At 52.3% G+C, this 16561-nt stretch overlaps 1 protein-coding gene across 1 annotated transcript in view; it reads right to left on the bottom strand.

Moving 5' to 3' along the window:
• The window catches only part of ATP2C2 (ATPase secretory pathway Ca2+ transporting 2), a 62280-nt gene extending 46014 nt beyond the window's left edge, over positions 1–16266 (bottom strand). The window contains exon 1 of the mRNA XM_047078847.1: positions 16168–16266. Within this exon, the coding sequence (XP_046934803.1) occupies positions 16168–16266 (99 nt within the window). The remainder of the gene's footprint in view (positions 1–16167) is intronic.
• Between the last annotated feature and the right edge of the window lie 295 nt (positions 16267–16561).

Genomic DNA, 16561 nt, shown 5'->3' with positions numbered 1-16561 from the left:
CTGGGTGGGGTCCCACACACACAGGACACGCAAGGACTGATGGGGCACAAAACCTCAGCAGCACAGAGGGAGTGACCCCTGCGTGAGACACAGAAGCATCACTCTGTCCTGACGTCCCCCCAGACCAGATGAGGACACCAATCAAGACGCACGTGCCCTCGACGCCACCGGACGGATGACTGGACGCCTGCTCTCGGCCACAAGCCTCCGTTTGCCCTCATCACGGTGTCGCCCAGGACACGGCCCGGGCTCGCCTGCCAGCGTGTCGCCGCGGGCTTCCCTGATCACAACGTCTGCGTCTGCAAAATGGGGGGATGATACGGGCCTCGCGGGGCTTTCGTCGAGTCGGGCAAGGGGCGGCGTGTCAAGGGCTCAGTACAGCCCAGACCCGCCTCCTTCCCGGGCTCCCCATCGGAGACGCCCACACTCTCTTCTCTCATCCGCCACGGTCAAGCTTGGGAAGGGGTGGTTAACACTCACCGCCCCCACCTTCTCACCTCCCACTCTCAACCCACTTCCGCCGCCCTTCCCAAGCCCCTCCCATGTCCCGAGGGACCCGAAACACCACCGGCGAAACACCACCGGCGAGGGCTCAGCCTGTCTCACTGCAAGGTTGTCCGTTTCAGAAAGCGGAGCCCTTGGATCGGGGGGCTGAGCCCGTGGGCCCCGTGCCCCGCTCGCGTGTGGGTGGCTTCTGCCCTGGGACGCTCGCAGGTGGCCCACCCGCTCCCTCCTGAACACACGCTCGCAGACATCCATCGGGTGAGGATCCCAGCGTGTGCCCCTCGTCTCGACAGTGGCACATCCTGATGGAGGTCAGGTGCCCTCTGGGCACCGCTTCCTGTCAAGCCTGATGTGGGGGGCCACCTCTCCCTTCTCCTTTATTCTCTTTTTAAAATTAAGACGAAACTCACATTACATAAAACTATTTTTTTTCATGTTTATTTAATTTTGAGAGAGAGAGAGGAAGAGAGAGAGGGAGCAGGGGAGGGTCAGAGAGAGAGGGAGACACAGGATCCGAAGCAGGCTCCAGGCTCCGAGCTGTCGGCACCAGAGCCCGACACGGGGTTCGAACTCACAAACCGCGAGATCGTGACCTGAGCCGGAGTCGGACGCTTAACCGACGGAGCCCCCCAGGCGCCCCTAAAACTAACCCTCTAACAATTCTGTGGCATTTAGTGCATCTCCCGTGTTATGCGGCCACCAGCTCCTTCTAGCTCCAAGACCTTTTCATTCCCCCGAGACCTGTGGCCACTGTCAGTGAGTCCCCTCCACTCCCCCGGCTGCCACCACTCTGCTCTCTGTCTCTACGGATTTACCTGTTGTGCATATTTCACATAAACAGGATCATGCAATAGGTGACCTCCCTTTGTGACCTCCGAAGTATTGTTTGCCCACAGTACACAGAGCCGCCTGCCAGGCATGGGGCCTCCCAACCCCCTAAGGAAAGGGTCTGGAACGTTCGGACTTTGAGTGTTTTCACTAAGCAGAGACGGCTCGGAGCGGATATTTAACCTAGCGGTGGCTTCCAAAGCAGCCACCAGGGGCAAATAGGACACTCGCTGACAGCCGAGTCGGCTGGCAACGTGAGCTCACTGCGGAGCAAGTGCCTGCGTGGCACCTGGAGGGCGGGCCAGCCTCCCTGAGCCAGAAGCCAGGCTTTCTCTGCCTTCCCGTCCAGCCCGGGGGACTCGGTTTGTCGCAAACCCTCAGGGAGTTAGACCCGAGTGATTGCTTCCCTGTTTCTTTAAACATTCCTTAGACCTTTATTTCTTCAACACGTTGGTGCAAAACCTCCCCCATGCCTTGGTTTCCCCCTCTGGAAAGTGAGGGTTCTAAGAGCAGAGGCTTGTAAGTCTCCCCGGGGGGGGGGGTGTGGTAACAGGAAACCAGACACGGGGCCCCAAGGGCAGTGCCTGGGACCCAGAAAGCGGAAGGGAACATATACATCGGGAGCTCGCCGACTGCTGCATGAAGACACGCGCCCGCGAAAAAATTACTCTCTATCTGCAATGCGAATGCAACGCGGTGTCTGCAAATCTGGGAACAGTGGGAAGGAACAGGCCGAGAGACACCCGTGGCCCAGGTGGCAGGGCCATGATGGGGACACCTCACTCTAGAGAGGAGACGGGCAGGGGTGTGATTCTGAGGAGGGGTGGGGCTCGGGAGTCGTGAGTAAAAGCATCCTCAAAGCAGATGCAGGAGTGAGTTCCCAGGGAGCGGAGAGGGACCGGCTGGGCTCAAGAAGGACAGTCGGCAAGGTGCCCAGCAGAGCACGTGGTGCGTTTGGGGAACTCGAAGGGACAGAGCGTGACTCGGAAGGGTTCCAGAAGGAGGGCAGGGGCCGCAGAGGAAGTCAGGGGCCCAGTGAACCACACAGCCCTGACTCCTCTAGACTCCCATTGTAGGGGCGCCCGGGGAGCTCAGTCGGTCAAGCGTCCGACTCGATTTCGGCTCCGGGCGGGTTCGAGCCTCACACTGGGCTCTGCGCTGACAGGGCGGAGCCTGCCTGAGATTCTCTCTGTGCCCCTCCCCCATCCACGCTGTCTCTGTCTCTCTCTAAATAAATTAAAAAAGAGAAAAATGAGTCTCATAGTGTGGGTGGATGCCTTATTGGGATCAAGGCACTTGGAGAGGAACAACGTACGGGTCACGGTAACCCAAGAACAATCGGACAGGGTCATTACGGAGGGGACATTGGAGATGAGGGGCAAAGGACCCCAACTCAATGCAAAAGCTTCCTTCTTTCCAAGACTTCCGCGACAGTCTCTCCTAAGGCATCTGTGAACTATCTGGTTATGCCTCAGCCTGGTGGTTCTCGCCGAGGGGTCCTCAGCCCAGCGTCACCTGGGACGCACTAGAAAGGCAGGTTCTCAGGGCCCATCCCACATCTCACGGATCAGAAGCTCTGGGCAGGAACCCTGCAATCCATGCATTAGCAGTCCCTCGAGGGGACAGTGAGGCACTCCACAGTTGGAGAACCACCGGGGTCCTGTAAAAATACGTTGTCTGCAGGCAATGCTGCAGACTTCCCCTTGGTGATGGCAGAGCAAATGCCCTGTGCCACGGCCAGTGCGGCCGGCCTGCGTCCCGTGCTGTCTCCGCTCGTCAAACGAGCCCTTGTCGGTCCCTCATCCAGTCCCCAACTTCTCGCGCTGTGCAGGAAACCAGGCCTGGTACCCCGGGAAAGCAGACACAGTCCTCGCCCTCAACTGACAAATGACACCAGCCGCTTTGTTTAAAAGAACAAGGAGGACAATCAGGACAAAGAGAAACTGCGAAAGTACCCGAAGAAATCATGGCCTACATTTGTTCTTTTTTAATCTCAGCGGGAAAAGGACTTTCTGAGCACAAGACAAAGCCAGATGCCACGAACGAAAAAGCTTGATAAACTCACCGCGTAACAACGGGGTTGTCTTTTGGAGAAAGCACGGCACGCCAAGTCTAAAGACAAGCACCGCACCGGGGAGACACCTGCAGCTCGTGACACTGACGGTGAATGGCCCCCGAGCGAACGAGGAGCGCATACTCACGAAGAAGGAAAGAGACCATCGGCCCATGGTTTTCAAAAATGGATGGAAGAGAGACACTAAGAGTTCGTGGAAAGAAGGCGATCGATAAGTAACTGACATGTAAAAGGATAATCAAACTCGCTGAAAACCAGAGCGCATTTGAAAACGGCCACAGCCGGTCTTCACCTGTCTGCGAGGTCAGGTTCAAGAAGTTTGCGGCTTGCGGGGCCGGGGGAGCGAGTTTTCATCCTCAGGAAGGCAGACAAGCCCTCGCGGAAGGCCACGTGGCAACATCAAGCCTAAAGCTGATCCATTCTAGCACTTTCTTTTGCAGACCTATTTACTGCAGGATAGTATCTCTTCCAAGTCACCCACTGCACTAGTGTTTACAAAAGCGAACTATTGGAAACAACCCCCATGTCCATTAACAAAGGACCGGTCAAGGGGAGGCTGCACGGCTCAGTTGGCTGAGCGTCTAACTTCAGCCTCAGGTCATGATCTCACGGTTCGTGAGTTCAAGCCCCGCGTTGGGCTTTGTGCTGATGGCTCGGAGCCTGGAGCTGCTTCGGCTTCTGTGTCTCCCTCTCTCTCTGCCCCTCCCCCACTCACGCTTTGTCTCTCTCTCTCTCAAAAATAAATAAAAACATTTAAAACATTTTTTAAAAAATCAGATTGTGAAAGCTTTTGATTTACCTGTATGGACAACATTAAACATATACTGAAGTATGTCCTGTACGCAGTCGGGTGCACAGTTAGGGAGTGTGCACCTGAATGCATTCTCGCAGACAGGTTCCCCCGGGGACCCCGTGCCGACGCCGCGGAGAATCTCTTTAGCAGCCAGAAGGCTGCCCCGTGCCCGCTCTCGGTTCGTAGCTCCTTAAAAGATGAGCAACGTTTCGATCTCCCCCAGCGTGGATTTGTTGTATTTTGGAGCCCCACGTAAATGAACACAAACCATACAGCTGTCCTCCTGTGTCTGGCCCCTCTCACCCAATGTTACTGCGGTGAGACTCGCCCGTGTTTCTCCCCGCACGTACGACGTGGATTAAAATCAAAAACAAAACTGTCACGCATCGTCTTTAGATGGCCGGTCCTATTTCAAGTATTCCGTGGCCCAGACGGGCCGCAATTCACTTAACCATTTGCATGTGGCTGGGTATGTCAGGTGCGTCTGGTCTGGCCTTCACACACAACGCCTTCCGCGAGCCATGCTATCGTGTGTAGGTCTTTGAGCGGGCGTGAGCCCTCGTCTCTCCGGGGAACACACCCAGAAGGGAAATGCGGGCTCATAGGTACACCTGCCTTGAGTTATAGGGGCCCCTGCCAGGCGGTTTGCCCAAGGGGTGGTGCCACTAACAAGAGAAGGCAAAAAGGTGCACGAGACTGGGAGTAAGCAGCTAGCCTGGGTAGGACAGGAAGGGAATAGAAACAGGCTGGTTGTCTTTGGGGCTGGGCGGCTGGAGGACGGAAGCAGCAACGGCCTCCCAGAGAGCCTCCCTTTTGTCGCCTCCTGAATCATGAGTCACCTGCATAGGTTGCTGATTCAAAGGGGGAAAAGCCTGCAGACCAAGCCTGAGAGGGGCAGAACCTGTGCAGGAGGGAAGGGGGCTTCCTAGCGAAAGGAAAGGAACCTGGGGAACCCAAGACCTAGCAGACGCTCTGGAGGGTGGGGAGGGCAACCCCCTGGGGTGCACAGAGCAAAGGGAGGCTGGTAACCCCACGGGGCCTGCCCAGTACTCTTGGATGTTAGGGGGAAACAACCCTAAATCAGCCAACTGGGCGGAGGGACCGCTGCCTGGCCCCCGACTCGGCTCACCGAGATTCACTGATCGGGGGGCCCCACTTCCCCCGCAACCTGCTGTGCAACCCTCAGCCAGGCCCTTGACTTCTCTGAGCTTGTCTCCTCTGTGAGACGGGAATGATCCCCACGCACTGGATGGGACTGCTGACGCGGGGCTTCTCCAGTTCCAGCCTTAGGTCGCCATGGGTTTCAGATGTGTGTTCCAGGCCCTGGAAGTACACCTAGGCAGGGTTTGCGGTGCGTGTGAGACGGTGGTGTCACCCCAGACAACAAAGCACGACCAACGGGACAAAATGAGATGCTGTTTTTGCCAGGATGGCCAGTGCAGTCAGGGACCAAATGAGGAGACCCCAAGCCGGGCGGTGGCCGACACAACCGGGGCGGGAGGCGGGGGCAGCGGGAAGGTGAGGAGACTGGGTGCAGGCAGGGCGATTGCGCGGTAGGTCGACACGACCACTCTCACTGGTGTCAGGAGTTAGGAACATGGAGGGGCACCAACCCCGGGGTATTCACGGGATTGGTTGGGATCTATGGACTTATTTACTTATTTATTTGTTTATGGTCAGGGTATAGAGGGATAGAGAGAGAGAGATTAGGATATATAAGGATATATATATATATATATATATATATATATATATATAGGGTTAGGGTATAAAGAATTAGGGTATATAGGGATATATATATATAGGGCTAAGGTATATAGGGATATATATATAGGATTAGGGTATAAAGGGTTAGGGTATATAGGGATATATATATATGTGTGTGTGTGTATATATATATATATATATATATATATAGGGTTAGGGAATGGAAATATATATATCTATGTGGTCAGGGTATATAGGGATATATATAGAGAGATTAGGGTATATAGGGATATATATATAGGGTTAGGGTATAAAGGATTAGGGTATATAGGGGGATATATATATATATATGTATATATATATATATATATAGGGTTAAGGTATATAGGGATATATATATAGGGTTAGGGTATAAAGGATTAGGGTATATAGGGATATAGAGAGAGATTAGGGTATATAGGGTTAGGGTATAAAGGGTTAGGGTATATAGGGATTGGGGTTAGGGTATGGATATATATATATATGTGTGTGTGTGTGTGTGTGTGTGTGTGTGTGTGAGATCAGGGTATATAGGGATATAGAGAGAGAGATTAGGGTATATAGGGTATATTATATAGGGTTAGGGTGTATAGGTTAGGGTATATAGGGATATATAGAGAGAGATTAGGTTATATAGGGATATATATATAGGGTTAGGGTATGGAGATATATGTATATATGTTGTCAGGGTATATACGGATATATATATATATATATATATATATATAGGGTTAGGGTATAAAGGATTAGGGTATATAAGGATATATATATATATAGGGCTAAGGCTAAGGTATATAGGGAGATATATATAGGATTAGGGTATAAAGGGTTAGGGTATATAGGGATATATATATATATATATATATATATATATATATAGGGTTAGGGTGGATATATATATCTATGTGGTCAGGGTATATAGGGTATATAGAGAGATTAGGGTATATAGGGATATATATATATATATATATATATATATATATATATATATAGGGTTTGGGTATAAAGGGTTAGGGTATATAGGGATTGGGGTTAGAGTATGGAGATATATTTATATCTATGTGGTCAGGGTATACAGGGATATAGAGAGAGAGATTAGGGTATATAGGGATATATATATAAGGTTAGGGTACGGAGATATATATATCCACGTGGTTAGGGTATATAGGAATATATCTACATCTCTCTCTCTCTCTCTCTCTCTCTCTCTCTATATATATATATATATAGTACACACAGACAGAGCTATACAAGTAAATGTTGATCTCACAGTGTACATACACACACACACACACACACACACACACACCCCTCCGAGAGGGCTCGGCAGCCATAACACCCCAGTGGCATGAGCCACCTGCCCTCAGATCCTGATTTCTAAATTCCATTCTTCCACTAGAAAGAGTGGAGAAATGGCTGCTTCCAGGGCTGGGGCTGGGAAAGTGCCAAATGAGCCTGGAATTTCTTGTGACGCCAGAAAACGAGGACGGGCTCCAAGAGCGATGGAAAAAACATCCAGGGGACATGGCAGTCACCCTGCAGATGCTCCTACTGGCCAGACCGGGGACATGAAACTAAAAACGATGGTAACAAATGTTGGCGCCCCTTATCAAATAGGAATTCATGATAATATGAGTGAATGAATGAATGAATGAATGGGCACGCCGAGGGGGGCAGCGCTCCCTCCGGTCTGAACACCAAGGGATCAATGAGCGAGGGACAGAACTAGCAGATCAGCTCCTCTTGGAGGCGTCATCGATCTGGGCAGGGACCCCCCACAGATGCTAACACCAGAGTGGAAAGGTATGAGAAACAGCCTCGACACGACCCTCCATGAAACACTTACTAATCACGGCGAGGACAGCAGTAACTTTATGGAAGAGAAACGTGGGCTGGAGGAGGTCAGGAGAACTCAAGCATCCCCTACACCTGACGTGGGTCCGAATTCCTGGGACGGCCGCGTGACCCCGGGGAAGGTGCCTCACTTCCTAAGCCTCAGATTTCTGCAGGGATTTTTTATAAGGATTCAACACAGCACGGTGCACCCGTAGATGTTCACTGGGACATTCTTCTAAAAATTAAAAAGAAAAGGGGGGGGGAACCACCCAAATGCCCATCAGTAGGAGGTGGGTGAAATAGAAATGTCTATGCAGCCACTGAAGAAGAACGATCTTGATCTGTATCTACTGCATGGAGAGGCTGGTGGAGGGGGGGGCCAGACGGCGTGCACAGTGTGATTTTATGTCTGTGTTTTTAAAGAGACACTTGTGTAGTTGCATATAAACAATAATTACTGAGATCAGGGGCTGCCCTAAATGCTTTATACATACTGAATCATTGCCTTCACCCCGTCACAACACCCCGTTGTACAGAACACTGAGTTGGCTCCGGGTCATTTTGCCCCCCCCCCGGGGGGGGGCCTGGGCTGCGGGCTTCAGTGATCTTGACCGCAGCCTCTCAGGACTGCACAGCAAGGGGCCACGCCTCTGACTGCTGCCAGCTGATTAGATTCAAACAGTACCTCCCTCCACCCCCCGCTGAGGAGGAGCGAAAAAGCACCCAGAGAAGGAGGAAGTTCATAATGTGCACCTTTTTATTGTGGTTTATGGGGGGAAAGAAATCCTTTAGAAAGGAGAAAGGGGGAGGAAAGAAAAATGTGTAAGGCTCTTGGTTCACAAAAGGTAAGTGAAAAACAGTAACTAATATTAGCCTAATTCAATGGTCCAGGAAGGCATTTCCTCGTGCTCGCATTTCGGTGCTGGAATTTGGGGGAGGGAGGGGCAGAGAGAAGGACAGAGGGGGACAGTGAGAGGACTCCTGACCCTGGAGAATGAAACTAACTGCAGAATCCACCTGGGCAACAGGAACCTCCCAGACCAGAGGAGGGAGGCCAGCTGGGCTTGGGGCAATCCGTAGTAGCTTGGGTGCAAGTCTCAGCTCGCCAAAGGGCTGCCACCTCCTCCGGGAAGTCTCCAGGGTTGCAGCCAGGTTGCAGTAGTCCCTACCATTCGCCACCCCCCCCCCACCTACACACACACACAGGCTGTGTCCCGCTGCTGCCTTACATGTGCTCTCCTTCGTGGGGCTTTTCTTAATTTGTAATTATATACTCACTACTAGAAGTATTTGATAGCTCTCTGTCGACCCCACCAGACCATAAACTCCACTCGGTAGGGTCAGTCTTTTTAAACAGGAGGACAGCTGTCCAAGGAGCTCAAGTGGGCATCGGAACCACGCACGGGCTTGTAAAGACTCAGACCGCTGGGACCAGACCGCATCTGGACAGCAGCTGCCCTACAGGAAGAATCGACTAAAGCGGGGACAGCCAGAAGGATGGTCTATGCGGGGGCTGAAGGGACGGACACCAAAGAGCAAGAACTTGCTAGCATGTCCCACTCATGACTTCATGCCAATGACCCCCACCGGGGCCAGCCCCACGGGCGCGCCCAGGAGGGCGTGTGTTCCAGGCAATGCCCTGCCGTCGTCATCTTGAAATTCTTGGTCGTTTCCCCCACATTGTCCTTTTGTGCTGGGCCCCGCGCACTGTGTACCCGGTCCTTCCTGCCCCTAACACGGAGCACTTCTCCGGGTGCAGGGCCGTGCACTTGACCCAAGTCAGACTGCAAGACAGTGAGAGACTCTTCAGAAAAAGAACTATCGCTTTGGGGCGCCTGGGTGGCTCAGTCAGTTAAGCGTCCAACTGCGGCTCAGGTCATGATCTCGCGGTTCGTGAGTTCGAGCCCAGCATCGGGCTCTGTGCTGACAGCTCGGAGCCTGGAGCCCGCTTCGGATTCTGTGTCTCCCTCTCTCTCTCTGCCCCTCCCCTCCTCACGCTCTGTCTCTCCCTCAAAAATAAATATTTTTTAAAAATTACTATCACTTTTGTAAATTTTTGAAGTCTATTTATTTATTTTGAGAGAGAAAGAGACAGTGTGAGCAGGGAGGGGCAGAGAGAGAGGGAGAGAGGGAGAGAGAGAGAGAGAGAGGGAGAGACTCCCAGGCAGGCTCTGCACTGTCAGTGAGGAGCTGGACAAGGGGCTTGAACTCATGAACTGCAAGATCATGACCTGAGCCAAAATCCAGAGTTGGATGCTCAACCAACCGAGCCACCCAGGCGCCCCCAAAATTACTGTCACCTTTTGAACTGAGCATTGTACAAAGGGTTTTAATAAAAATTATCGCTTTTTGGACCAGGCATGTACAAAGAGTTTTAAACCTTCTCGTTTATTTTCTGATCCTTTTTAATGACTACATTCCCTGAAGGCGGGCATACTCGTGAGCAAAGAAGTGTGCTGAGTATTTGCATACATTCCCTAATCTCATCTTCTTCACAGAAAGCCAGTGAAATGCACTGACGAGGAACCTTGAAGGCAGAAAGGGAATCCCACACTTTTACCGATCCTTACAACAAATGTCCCCACTTTCAGGCAAGGATATTTGAAAGTGGAGAGATTAAGTAAATATGCTTAAACTCATGTTGCCGTAAGTAACGGACCCCGGGCGGGAACTCTGGGCTTCCGGTCCCAGTTCAAGCACTAACCAAGATCTCTTGGTGGAGAGTAGTCTCCTGGGCCGATATTCTTTCCCCCTGCCCACAAGGACCCCCAAGCTCAGTCCTGATGGAGAGACAGACAGGAGGATCCTGGGGCCAGGGGGTGAAATGACCAGATCGAATTAACACGGTGGTTTGGTTTTAAGGGTTTGAAAGATAAAGAATGATTCTGTGAAGCATCTGCCTTTGTTCCAGATGCTTCAAGTCTATCCTGAGCCCTTCTTTCCCATCAAGCACTTGAGTTTCAAGGCGGGCCAAACAAGTGCTTAGGTGGGCTCTTTTCCCTCCCTACCAATGGAAGGTCAAGGGGAAAATGGCGGAGCTGGAAGAACCCAGTCCACCCATTTTCCACCCGGTGACGTAGGGCAGGTGGGTGAGGTTAACAGTACAACTTCAAGAGTGTCTATAACCTCAACAGAAGATTACATATTTTCCCACTGTGGCCCACAGCCCCTCCCCACCAATACCCTTCAAGATTCTACAAGGAACATTGTGTCATGAGCTGAACTGCGTCCCTCCAAAATTCATATGTTGGAGTTCTAGCCCCCAGTACCTCAGAAGGCGACTGTATTCGGAGGGAGGCCCGTCAAAGAAGTGATTAAATTAAAGTGAAATCGTTCGGATGGGCCTTCATCCAATATGACTGGTATCCTACCTAGAACAGGACATTTGGACCGATACACCCAGAGAGAAGACAGCCACCGACAAGCCTTCTAGTCCCTTCCCCTGAGGAGCTCTGGAGATTTGGGATCTGCCACCCCTAATAACAAGTCTCAAGACATTGGGATTTGGGGCAGAGTTTCTAGGATGGGATCCTATTCCCAAGAGCCCACGGTTTTCTAAGAACTTTCGAACTTTGATGATGTGTTCCAATGATTGCCCTACTTAAAAGAGACCATTGGGGGCCAATCGATGACAAAGCACTGTTATGCTACACTAGGGCCCACATGTGCATCGGTGACAAGAGTCACATGACACCCCGCAGGGATGAAAGTTTCTCAGTGGCTCAGAGAGGAAAACTGGCAAGAGAACAGAATCGTGACCCAACAGACGGTATCGACAAGTCAACTCAGAAGTACCGAACCACGGAGTGGTGTCACCACATTGTAAGCAGAGCCTGACCTGAATCCAGTCTGGGGGGCATAGCTACCCGCCAGGGTTGAGAAGCACCAAGTATGATAGCCAACACAGAACGACGGATCTTCTCGCCCCCCCCACTGGCCGAGACTCACCTTACCTTCAAGTGCATGGGCCAATTCTACGGTTACCACGGGACAGCCTTGAAAACAGACATTCATAGGCTGCTTGCTGTCCCTTGTGCTTAAGGAAGAGGCTGGCCATCCCAAACTAGCAAACAGACTCTCGACAGATTTAAATGCCATTTTGCACACATACGTGTAATCGGACATTCTCAGCCTGGGCATTATCAAACCCAAAATTGAAAAGGAGCCTAAATCAAGACTAGAATTCAAGACTAAGGAAAACAGTAAGAAAAAGAGAGAACTATTGAGCAGACTACGTCCCAGGCGTGGCTCTGGTTTTTATGTGACTGATCTCGTGTAAGAAGCTACTCCTTTCCACCGCTGTGGTGGACAGCCTCTACCCCCTGCCTCTTGAGATTCACGCCCTTATGGAATCCAACCCCCTCCTCCTGTCCCACCTCAAGCATGGGCTACACCTAGACTCATTCTTTATATATTTTTAGTTTTACTTATTTAAGTAATCTCCACGAATGTGGGGCTCGAACTCACACCCCCAAGAATCGTATATTCTACTGACTGAGCCAGCCAGGGGCCCCCAGACTCACTTCTAACGAACAGAACACGGCAGAAGTGATAAGATGTCACTTCCGGGGTGCCTAGGTGGCTCAGTCATTTAAACGTCTGACTTCAGCTCAGGTCATGATCTCGCGGTCCGTGAGTTCAAGCCCTGCGTCGGGCTCTGGGCTGACGGCTCAGAGCCTGGAGCCTGCTTCCGATTCTGTGTCTCCCTCTCTCTCTGCCCCTCCCCCGTTCATGCTGTGTCTCTCTCCGTCTCAAAAATAAATAAACGTTAAAAAAAAAAGAATGAATTTGGAAGGGAATCCTTCCCCTGCCACAACATGAGCCTTCAGATGAGACCACATCCCCAGCCAACAACTGCACAGCAATCTCACGAGAGACCAGAGCCAGGGGCACCCGGCTGAGCCACACCCAGATTTCTGACCCACAGGAACCACGAGATAATCGCTTGTTGTTTTAGGCTACTGCATTTTGGAGTAATTTGTTAAACAGCAACAGACAACTAATACAATCATTCAACGTCAGTGGTCGGGTTTAAATAAAACATCACCAGTCACATCAAACCTCAGTCGCTTCATTTGTACTTTATGATTTCACTATAAACTCCGTTTGATTTGTTGAGTTACATCATATGCACACAGCTACGTTTACTGCAAGTTTTATACTTTTTTTTTAATGTTTATTTATTCTTAAGAGAGAGAGAGAGCGCACAAGCATGAGCAGGGGAGGGGCAGAAAGAGGGACACAGAATCCGAAGCAGGCTCTGGGCTCTGAGCTGTCAGCACAGAGCCCAACATGGGTTGGAACTGGTGAGCTGCGAGATCATGACCCGAGCGGAAGTCGGATGCCGAACTGACGGAGCCACACAGGCGCCCCTGTGCTTATACTTACTTAAGCCGCCTTGTGGCACAAATGACTTAGGATGACACCTGAGGGCTGTAGGACATTTCTTCAACAAGTCCTCTCGTTCTATTTTGGGAAACACTAACGTGCATGCGTGTGGGTGCGCGCGCGCCTCAGAACTCCCTCCTGCGCACTGTCTTCCCGCAACCCAAGGGTGATATCGTCACAACGCGAGCCTGACCGCGTGTTTTCTCTGCTGCGCTCCTAATGTTTGGCTCATCTGTGAATGAATGAACGACCGTCATGCCCTGACTCAAAACCCTTCAATGGTTCCCTGTCTAGCGATACAGCCCAAACTCTTCACGAGGGCCCAGAGGCTCTTCGTGGTTCACCTCTGCGACCTCACCCTTCTCACACCAACCCCTGCACCTCGCCCCCCTCCGCCCAGAGCCCCTGTGAGCTCTGTCCCTCTCCCGGCACACCACTCTGATCTTGGCCACTCGTAGGAAAGTAAGCATCCCTCTCCCTCCCGGGTGTTACCCACCCGCCGTTAAGCAGCCCGGTACCCATCTCTGCCCACCAGGAGGGGGCGCCAGGGGAGCTGGGAGTGTGTGCTTCTTCTCCTCCACCCCTAACCCTTAGCACCTGGCCCCCCCTGTGAGTTTCGATGTCCTCATCTATCTCATTTTTTTTTTAAGTTTATTTATTTTCAGAGAGAACGAGGGAGTGCAAGAGGGGCAGAGGGAGACAGAGAATTCCAAGCAGGCTCCACACTGTCAGCACAGAGCCCGATGCAGGGCTTGAACCCACAAAACCGTGAGATCATGACCTGAGCCGAAACCGACAGTCAGACACTTAACCGATCATCTATCTTACGATTATGGTAATAAAACTGACCTCAGTGCAGAGAGACCCGAAAGAAGGCACAGCAAGTACTCAGTGATAATTAGTATCATAGGTGAGGTGACAGGGCAAAGTGGCTGGGAGGCTCGGCGGCCGTCCAGAACGCTGCCTACAAGTGCTCATAAAAGACAGTTACAATCGCGTGGAAATGGTCGCTGTGAGCACACTCTGCTTCTTTGTCAATTTTTCTTGGCCAAAAAAAAAAAAAAAAAAAAGGGTTCAAAATCGGGGGGTGGGGTAAGTGTGAGAGCAAAGAAGGTTTCAGACTCTGAGCCGAGCTGGCAGTCAACAGGCCGCCTCGCCTGCCAGCCTCCACTCTCATCACACCCCCATTTACATTTAGTGTAATCTGGGTTTGCACGGGGCGCCTTGAGAGACCGGACCCTCCGTTTCTCAGCCAGCCTTTGCCGCCAGCTGCAAAGGGTCGCCAGCCTCCCCGCCACTCCCCACCTCCAGGCCACCCATCACACGCCATTCAGGGTCCTGCTGAGAACATCCCGGTCCACAACCAGGTGGGTGAGCCCCCCAACATACCTACAGGCAGGTTAGAGACCTGTTGCGCCCTTGGCAGGGGGGTGGGGGGGCGCCCTCGGAAAAGATCTGGAGGGAAGGAAGTCCGCTTTGATGCAGAGATCAAGTTCCCCCCAGCACCTGTTTGTTACATCATCCTCACACCTGGCCACGTGGCCACCAGCCACACCTGGACAGCCTATAAAACCTAATCACAACCAACTACACATCAGGAGTGTTTGCAAAACACCCAGCTTGATGCAAAAAAAAAACCAAAGCATGGAAAGAAAGAAAAAATAGAGAAAGGAATCACAGCGTCGGCAAACCCACCTCCACCTCCTTTCACAGGACTCACTGCGTGGCACGTGGGTAGAGAAACGGACCTCAGCAAAATGACCGAACCCTACATCCATCCAATCCACGCTGAAGCCACACGTCGCTTCAGAAAGACAGAGATTATGTGAGGCCTGCTAGTTAGTTACCCGGCTCTGCGGTCTCCCACGCTGGTGCCAGAACGCTCGCGGACGTTCCTTTGCAACGCGCTACTTTGTAAATGCGCAAACGTTTAAGCAACATACAAGCAAAGCGTTTGGACTTGTTGTCTGTCATTCTTTGGGAGGAAAAACCAATAGCTTAAGTCCAGCTTTTTCATCCGATCTCTTCCATGAGGAAGTGAATTTAACTGTGAGGCTCCCCTTCCCCAGTCAGAAGGCCACTGCAATGTTGTATTCTCCTGAGCTCGCCCAGGGCACTGTTTCGGGAATTTTATTCTGAAATGACTGATTATGCTGGAAAGGAAGAAACAAACAAACAAAGGGCAACGACCCCAGGATGCTTTTGCAAGAATCCAGCGCTCTCGGCTCTCCTAGCATGCAGGACGCAAAGCTTACATTCTTGCAAAGCTCCGGAGAAAGTTCCTGGGTCACCCACCCACGCTGGCTTCACCAAGGGCACGGGCTTTTTTGGATACTTTTGTCATTTCAGCTGCTAGTTACCCCTCCCTTACCCGCCCCCCCCCCCAGCCTCCCCCCACCCATGCTCCCGGCCTGATAATCCTGTAGATTTATCCTAGAGGGTCCCCTAGAGGCTGCAAAGTCAACATACACATCTGAGTACATTTCAAAAGCGCGCTGGAGAGGCGGGAAGCATTTTCACCATTATTATTATTATTATTATTATTATTATTATCACTCTTACTGCTAAAACATTTTCGCCAAATGTTTTTGTTTTCTTTACATCGCTTTGATTTTGTTTTCAATTCAAGTAACTTAAAAATCAACCCATCGATCCATATAGCAGCCTGTGTGCAGAGACCCAGGAATTTAAAATCTCTGCAGTCGGAGAAACCCAGCTGGAGTGCCCAGCTAGGTCGTTTGCCGGCCAGGTGCCTCTTAAGGGACCCGCTGAAGCTCCCTCTGCCTCGCTTTCAAATCCACAAAATGGGCTGTTTTGGGGGGGAGGGGGGTGAAATGGCGCGTGCCCGGCTCGGGGTAGCAACGCGACCTGGCGACCTGGCGTTGCTCTGAAGACGGCTTGTTTCTAGAGCCCGGGGTGGGGAGGGCGAGTGGCGGGGGCGCGGGGGAGGGTGGGGTGCGGCGGGGCGGACGGCCCGCGCCGGGTCGCCCAGACTCACCAAGATTTCCAACTCGCTCCTCTCCAGCGGCTCGTACAGGTGGCCCGCGCCCCGGAAGGCGAGCTTCTGCAGGAACCGAGAGAAGCGTCTCTCGACCATGGTGAACAGGCGGGGTGCCCCTCGCCCAGCCTCCCGGCCGCCGCCGGCCGCCCCTGCCCGCGTCCCTGGGTCCCTGGCGTGGCCGCGGCCGGCTGCGCGCGCCCAAGCCTCCCGGGCCAGGCCCGGGTTACCTGGTAGCCGCCCACCTGCCCGCCGCAGGTGAGGCCCCGCCCCCGGGGCGGAGCTACGCCGCGGGCCGCCCCGGGCGCACCTGGCCCCGCCCCGCCCCGGGAGCCGGCCGCGGGCTTAACCGCGGCGCCGGAGGGCGTGGGCCGTTTCCCAGTTTTGCCAGATC

Source organism: Lynx rufus, unplaced genomic scaffold, assembly GCF_022079265.1.
Source record: "Lynx rufus isolate CCGP_SWC_20201006 ecotype Redwood Valley unplaced genomic scaffold, mLynRuf1.p SCAF_16, whole genome shotgun sequence".
Classification (NCBI taxonomy): domain Eukaryota; kingdom Metazoa; phylum Chordata; class Mammalia; order Carnivora; family Felidae; genus Lynx; species Lynx rufus.
Note: the sequence above shows the minus strand (reverse complement) of the source record. Positions and strands in the feature narration are given on the sequence as shown.